Raw genomic sequence first — 7,481 nt, forward strand, 5'->3', positions numbered from 1 at the left:
GATTTGTGTTTGTGAAAATGATCCTGGCTATTGTGAAGAAGTTGGCAGGAGGGGAGAGATTGGAAGCAGGAAGGCCAATGAGATGGGAGTTGTGATTGTTCAGTGGTAGGAGGTGACTATACTCCTTAGGGGCTCCAGAAGAGTTTTAAACAGGGAGAGACGGGACCAGCATGCTTTCTCCCCTTTTGCCTGCCTCACCCATGGTCCCTGCCCCTCCAGTCCTCTATCCTAGACCACACACAAAGAAGCAGGCCTGTCCTCAGCCCCACCCTCACCTCCCCCAACCTACCCTCCTACTTCATGCTCAGGGCAGTGTGTGAAGCAACCAGGGCCTCTAAGACTCAGGCTGGCAGCTAACAATGCTCCTGTTGTCTCTTTGCTCCCATCTCCGGGGGCCTCTGATTCTTCTCTCTGCTCTACAGGCTCGCAGCACTGACAGCCTGGACGGCCCAGGGGAGGGCTCGGTGCAGCCCCTAGCCCCCACTGGGGGGGCCAGTGTGAAGGGGAAGCCAGGGAAGAGGTGAGAACTCAGGGACTCGGGAGGCTCAGCTCAGGGACTCAGGAGGCTTGAAGATCTGTTGGTGATATGTCACCCATCTCCCAGGCTCTCAGCTCCTCGAGGTCCCTTCCCCCGGCTGGCAGACTGTGCCCATTTCCACTACGAGAATGTTGACTTTGGCCACATTCAGGTATGGGGGCTTTGCACTCAGATGTGAAGGTGAGATCCTATTCAACCTTGCAACAATAGCAGTGCTTTACCCCAAGAACCTATCCCTGTGACTGTTCCACCCATCTGAGCAGTCAGTAACAAAAGTTGCAGGGGCTAGAGCAGATGGGGATAGCTGTTCATTCATTTAACAGTTGTTTGTTTTGTTTTGTTTTGTTTTATTTGAGTTGGAGTCTCACTCAGTTGCCCAGCCTGGTGTGCAGTGGCACGCTCACGGCCACTCCAGCATTGGCTTGCTGAGCTCAGGTGATCCTTCTGTCTCAGCCTTCCAAGTATCTGGAACTACAACGCCCAGCTAATTTTTTGATTTTTATTGTAGAGATGAGGTCTTGCGAAGTTGCCCAGGCTAGTCTCGAACCAGTGGGCTCAGACAATCCTCTCACTTTGGCCTCCCAAAGTGCTGGGATTACAGGATTGAGCCACCGTGCCCAGCCCATTTGTTCTTTTATTCATCCAACAACTTTTTGTTAAGTGTCTGCTCCGTACCTGGGTCCTGTACTCTGGCCCACATAGCACCAGGCCCTGTCCTTGGGGAGGTCCAGCAGGGGCCATAAAGCCATTCGTAGGTAGAGCCAGCCTAGAGAGATCAGGACTGGGACAAAAGTGAGGCCCTCACTGTACCTTTGTGTCCTTCTGCAGCTCCTGCTGTCTCCAGAGCGGGAAGGTCCCAGTCTCTCTGGAGATAATGAACTGGTGTTTGGGGTACAGGTGACCTGTCAGGTGAGGACACCCGAGCCTCTCATCTAGCCTGAATGACTGGCCACCATAGGCCTCAACTCAGTGTAATGGGACCACTGCTTCCTTTTGTCTCTCTGCTCCCACAGGGCCGTTCCTGGCCAGTTCTCCGCAGTTATGATGATTTCCGTTCCCTGGATGCACACCTCCACCGGTGCATATTTGACCGGAGGTTTTCCTGCCTTCCAGAGCTTCCTCCACCCCCAGAGGGGGCCAGGGCTGCCCAGGTAACCTACTTGTTGTCTCAGCTCCTGCCTCAGTCATCAATGTGTCCTCATTAGCGATGTGTGACTATCAAGGCAGGGGACTTAGATAAATATTTAAACACCATATGGCCCCAGTCCCAACCAATCCAAATGGAGAAGCCTTAGACATACAACAGGGTTCTGCTATGTGAGCTCCATTTCATTTTAGGATCATGGGGAGGTCCAGGGGCTTCCATGGAAGGGTTAGCATGGCCATCCCAGTTAGGGCACTCAGGAGCTTAGCATGGCCTATTGACCAATGGATATGCCAATATTTCAGTGCTTAACAGCACTCATGCATTTGGGTTGAATTTCAGCCCTGCCTAGAGATGAGCTAGGGCAGTGTGGGAGGGAGTGGACTCTCTCAGGGTCCATTCATAGGAGCCCACCTTGACAACCCACCCTCAGATGCTGGTGCCACTGCTGCTGCAGTACCTGGAGACCCTGTCAGGACTGGTGGACAGTAACCTCAACTGTGGGCCTGTGCTCACCTGGATGGAGGTGGGCCTGGGCAAAGGGTCTTGGAGTTCAGGGTGGGCAAAGGATGCCTAAGAAGTGAGAACCAGCCTGGGAGTATGCGGAGGCATAGAAAAGAAAGGAGCCAGAGTGGAGGAGGCAGTGATATTTTAGTGTCTATGTGGGCGCATTCCTGTGAGAGAAAGTGTGTGTGTGTGTGTGTGTGTGTGTGTTTTAGCAGGTGTTGGGCTGTGGGGGATGTCAGGACTTAAAGGTATAACAGTTAGAAATGGATTTGGCTGTAACTCACAGAACACCTGACTGTGAGTGGCTTAAATCAGAGTGTTTTTAGATAGCAAAAGTGTAGCATCTGCTGGGGAGGATGCAGGGGTAGGGGTGGTAGAGTCCTGGGACATGTGAGGGGAAAGAAAGGGGCTTGTTTTCCAGAGGGCAGGAATTTAGATGTTTGGTCAACAGCTCTGAGTGACAGAGGCTCTGAGGTAGGGGACAGGTGGTGGCCTCATGAGGCATAGAGGAACCTTGTCTGCCATTATTAGCCCCTTCTTCTGGCCTCTCCTTGCCACATCCTGCCTCCATTTCAGCTGGACAATCATGGCCGGCGCCTACTCCTCAGTGAGGAGGCCTCACTCAATATTCCTGCAGTGGCTGCTGCCCACGTGATCAAACGGTACACAGCCCAGGCACCGGATGAGCTGTCCTTCGAGGTGAGGCTGTGGGGGAGCAGACTCCAGCTGGGCTCCCACTTTCCCTGCTCCTTCTGACCCTGCTCCCATCTGTTTCCTCCCAGGTGGGAGACATTGTTTCAGTGATCGACATGCCACCCACAGAGGATCGGAGCTGGTGGCGGGGCAAGCGAGGCTTCCAGGTGAGCCTGGTTGGGGGTAGACAGGTAGGACAAGGGCACTGTGCCAACGAGGGTGGCCCAGCCTCTGACCCTGACCCTTTCTCAGGTCGGTTTCTTCCCCAGTGAGTGTGTGGAACTCTTCAGTGAGCGGCCAGGTCCAGGCCTAAAGGCGGGTAAGTGCCAGGGGCAGAGCAGGGAAGTCCTCCCACATCCTCGGTCTACCATCCATCCTTTCTGCCCACTGTTTGCCCCACAGATGCTGATGGTCCCCCGTGCGGCATCCCAGCTGCTCAGGGTATTTCATCTCTGACGTCAGGTAATAGAAACAATGGGTCAGGTTCTCCCCTCACCTCACCGGCCTATGGCCATGCTGACCCTGTGTGGCCTGCCTCTGCCCCACAGCTGTGCCCCGGCCACGTGGGAAGCTGGCTGGCCTCCTCCGCACCTTCATGCGTTCCCGTCCTTCTCGGCAGCGACTGCGGCAGCGGGGAATCCTGCGGCAAAGGGTGTTTGGTTGTGACCTTGGAGAGCATCTCAGCAACTCGGGCCAGGACGGTGAGGCCTGGGCCCACCTGCCTACCCTACCCCCCCCCACCTAGGATTCAACCTGCCCAGCCCTGACCCTGCTGCTTTCTCCCAGTGCCCCAGGTGCTGCGCTGCTGCTCTGAGTTTATTGAGGCCCATGGGGTGGTGGATGGAATCTACAGGCTCTCAGGCGTGTCTTCCAATATCCAGAGATTGCGGTGAGGGCCCTCCACCAGCCCTGTCATTCCACAGGCATTTATGTTGTCACTATTCCAGCCCTGCGCCATGTGCCAGGGACACAGTTATCAGGAGTTAGGAGGGCATAGAATGGGGGTAGAGCAAGGCTGAGGTCAGGGATGGCTTCTTTGAGGAGTTGATGCCCCAGCTAAGGCCTGAAAGGTGAGAGTAGAGTTAGCATTCTCATCAGAGGCATCAACCTTCACTGAGCACTTGCCATGTGACAAGCACTATTCTAGGCACCAGGGACACAGCAGTGAATGAAATGTCCAGAAGTGCCTGCCCTTATGGGGCTCCCATGCTAGAGGAAAAGACAAATGGGGCAAGGATAGAGTTTGCTAGAAGATGGCAAGTGCTATGGAGAACAATACATTGAGATAAGGAGCATCATACTAGTAAGCCAGGAAGGAGCACTGCAGTTTTCAATAGCACGAGCAGAGACGACTACTCCGGGGAGTGCTGGAGGGGGTGAGGGGGCAGCCACTGCAAAGGGGAGAGCAGCAGGAGACCATGTCCCAGAAGTCATCAGGATAGCGCACGCGGGTCTTTTGCAAGGATTTTGGCTTTTACTCAAGAGAAAGGGGAGCCACAGTAGGGTTCGGAGCCAGGGAGAGATAGTCTAGAGGCGGGAGGGAATGAGGCAAGAGCAAGGCATTGACAGGAGGCAGAGAGGTAAGAGGTGACAGCATGAAGCCTGGAGGAGTAGTGAGAGAGGCATGAGGTTGCAGTGGGTGGGAGCTTTACCACGAGCAGTGGGGCCTCACCAGAGAGTTGTGAGCAAGGGGTTGCTTGGATTTTGTCCACAGTGTCCAGTGGCCTCTTAAAGCTAAGAGAATGACACAGCTTCATGGCAGGAGTGCGGCCACACTCTGGAGTCAGACAGCCTTGGGTAGCTACTGCAGAAGTGTCTCCCCCCTGAGTCTCAGTGTCCTTTGCTAGGTTTGTTGAGGAGTCCAGTAAGGTTCTGCCTCTGAAGAGCCTAGCACAGGGTCTGGGAAGAGGGTTATGTCCATCTGTGGGCACTTGGGTACGAGGGCAGGCGGAACACAGCCAGGTGGACCAGCTCTGACCTGAATCTTCCTCCTCCTTGACATGGTGGTCTCAGGCATGAGTTTGACAGTGAGAGGATCCCTGAACTGTCTGGCCCCGCCTTCCTGCAGGACATTCACAGCGTTTCCTCCCTCTGCAAGCTCTACTTCCGAGAGCTGCCTAACCCCTTGCTCACCTACCAACTCTATGGGAAGTTCAGTGTGAGTAAGGGTTCTGGCAGGGTTGGAAGGCGCGGAAATGCCTTCAGCCCAGCCCTCATCTTGCCTATCCACGCTCTCAGGAAGCCATGTCAGTGCCTGGGGAGGAGGAACGTCTGGTGCGGGTCCACGATGTCATCCAACAGCTGCCCCCACCACATTACAGGTGAACCAGGAGGGGCAAGCAAAGGCCATAGTGGGGTTCCAAGGGAGCTGAGGTTTAGGTGTCCCCCTCTGTTCCCACCTTCAGGACCCTGGAGTACCTGCTGAGGCATTTGGCCCGCATGGCCAGACACAGCGCCAACACCAGCATGCATGCCCGCAACCTGGCCATTGTCTGGGCACCCAACCTGCTACGGTAAGCTGGCAGCTCACCAACCTGCCCCCTCAGCTCCCTACCATGGGGCCAGCCTCAACTGTCCCACCAAAACCACCCCAGGAGCCCACCCAACTTTTGTTTTCTCGTTCATTCATTTAATACATATCTGTCAACTACCTCCCATGTATAAGCCCTGTTTCAGCACTTGGGACATGGTAGTGAGCAAAGCCCTGTCCTCCTAAGACTCATATGCCCAATGAGGAAATGGACAATGAGCCATCAACAAGGAAAATACAGAATAATGTCAGATGGCGATGAGCGCCACGGAGGAGACAGGAAGCAGAGACGGGAGGCATGCAGGGTTATGGCAGTTTGAAGCGTTTAGCTAGAGTGGCAGGGAAGGCTTCAATATGTCTTTCTGTGGCCAGCAGCAGGATGAGCCTAGAGGACTTGCTGAAGACCAAGGTAGTCATGATCTCTGTCCTGGAGCAGTTCACGTTTTTCTGGGGGTACAGATATGTCAATAAGTACAATGGGTGGTACATCAGAAAGTGGGCATAGGGAATGTGGGGGAAAATAAACAGGAAAAAAGGCCTAGGGTACGGAGGAGGGGGTTACATTTTTAGATAAGGTGGTGGGGATGACTCCATTGAGAAGGTCACATTTTGAGTCAAGTCCCTCAAGGGGTGAGGGAGGGACCCATGTGCACATGTGGGGAGGAACCAAGTAGGCAGAGGAAACAAGCCTGGGGCTGGGTCAGTGCTGGAGGGACAGTCGGAAGGCCATTGGAGCCGGAGCTGAGTGAGCGAGGGAGGGGTTGAAAGAGAGATGATGAGGTCAAAGAGGCGACAGGGACTAGGGAGAGGGGTGACTTCGAGGCCGTGGGCCATGGCGAGGACTTTGCTTTCCTGGGGTGAGCTGCAGCCAGGGCGGGCTCTGAGCCAGGAGGGCTCTGACTTCACTTAGGTGTTCCTAGGCTCCAAACTGCTCCAGGGAACAGACTGTGGGCATACAGACAGGAGCAAGAGACCAGGGAGGAGGCCGCTTCGATGTCCTGGAAGCAGGGCATGGAGGCTGGACCAGAGTGGGGACAGTGGAAGAAGGAAAAGAGTTTAGATTCTGGGCAGATTTTACAGGTGCCATTGACGGAGTTTGCTAACAGATTGAACGTGGGGGTGAAGGAAAGAGAGGGCTCAAAGACAACCCCAAGGCGTTTGGCCTTGAACTGCCTCGACTGAGATGGGGAAGGTGGGGAGGGAAGCGCTGAGAACACAGTTCTAGATGTGATCCATTTGAGAAGCTTGGAGGTGCTGAATAGACAGTCATGGCTTCCGGCGGCTCCCAACATGCCTAGCCAGAACCTGCCCGCCGGTGCTCAGGGCTTCTGGCCGCCCCCGCATCCTCCCGTCCAGGTCTATGGAGCTGGAGTCAGTGGGGCTGGGTGGCGCGGCAGCCTTCCGGGAAGTTCGGGTGCAGTCCGTGGTGGTGGAATTTCTGCTCACTCATGTGGACGTCCTGTTCAGTGATACCTTCGCTTCCGCTGGCCTGGACCCTGCAGGTGTGCCCTCCTGCCACCCCCTGACGTCCTGGCTACTGCCCCCTCATCGTCAGGGCTGCAGTGGGAGGGCAGGTGGGCTCCCAGCCCCGTTCCTACCCACTGAAGCTGGACCTCCCTCCAGGCTCCCTGAGGACCCCGCCCCGGCCAATCCCTCCCCCGCGCCCCCTCCTTCTCATTTCAGCTCCTCCGCTCGGGATTCCCACTTGTTGGCCCGGACGCCGTTCTTCCTTCACCCCCTGTAGCTCCTGGGGGCCCTTGGGGCCATGGGTCCACCTGGGAGGAGGTGGGAGGTCCCCAGGCTTGACCCCGCCCAGGCCCCGCCCAGACTCCCCGCCCTGTCCCGGACCCCAGCCCAGTCAGGATTCAGCTCGTCGGAGGGCCCTCTGGCCCGAGGTAACTGGAGCCAGAGCCGCTGCCCTCACTGGCTGCTGGGAGCTGCCTCCTCATCAGCTCGTTCTGCCTCACCCCTCCTCACCTGCCTGCTGCCCACCCATTCCCGCCTGATCCACCCTGGCCCCCTGCCTTGCCAGCCCGGGTGGGCACGCTGCGGGCCGGGGCTTGGGCTGT

At 56.2% G+C, this 7,481-nt stretch overlaps 1 protein-coding gene across 1 annotated transcript in view; it reads left to right on the forward strand.

Annotated features, from left to right (window-relative positions):
- The first annotated feature begins 423 nt into the window (after positions 1-423).
- ARHGAP33 (Rho GTPase activating protein 33) overlaps positions 424-7,481 on the forward strand; it is a 10,974-nt gene continuing 3,916 nt past the window's right edge. The window contains exons 1-17 of the mRNA XM_021707644.1: positions 424-520; positions 605-689; positions 1,367-1,447; positions 1,552-1,689; positions 2,116-2,208; positions 2,766-2,888; positions 2,972-3,049; positions 3,135-3,201; positions 3,285-3,344; positions 3,431-3,583; positions 3,669-3,771; positions 4,896-5,040; positions 5,121-5,203; positions 5,288-5,395; positions 6,769-7,152; positions 7,240-7,307; positions 7,445-7,479. Of these exons, the coding sequence (XP_021563319.1) occupies positions 2,116-2,208; positions 2,766-2,888; positions 2,972-3,049; positions 3,135-3,201; positions 3,285-3,344; positions 3,431-3,583; positions 3,669-3,771; positions 4,896-5,040; positions 5,121-5,203; positions 5,288-5,395; positions 6,769-7,152; positions 7,240-7,307; positions 7,445-7,479 (1,500 nt within the window). The 5' untranslated portion in view covers positions 424-520; positions 605-689; positions 1,367-1,447; positions 1,552-1,689. The remainder of the gene's footprint in view (positions 521-604; positions 690-1,366; positions 1,448-1,551; positions 1,690-2,115; positions 2,209-2,765; positions 2,889-2,971; positions 3,050-3,134; positions 3,202-3,284; positions 3,345-3,430; positions 3,584-3,668; positions 3,772-4,895; positions 5,041-5,120; positions 5,204-5,287; positions 5,396-6,768; positions 7,153-7,239; positions 7,308-7,444; positions 7,480-7,481) is intronic.

The sequence above is a fragment of the Carlito syrichta genome, unplaced genomic scaffold (genome assembly GCF_000164805.1).
Source record: "Carlito syrichta isolate Samal-C Ts95f unplaced genomic scaffold, Tarsius_syrichta-2.0.1 Scaffold123311, whole genome shotgun sequence".
Lineage (NCBI taxonomy): Eukaryota > Metazoa > Chordata > Mammalia > Primates > Tarsiidae > Carlito > Carlito syrichta.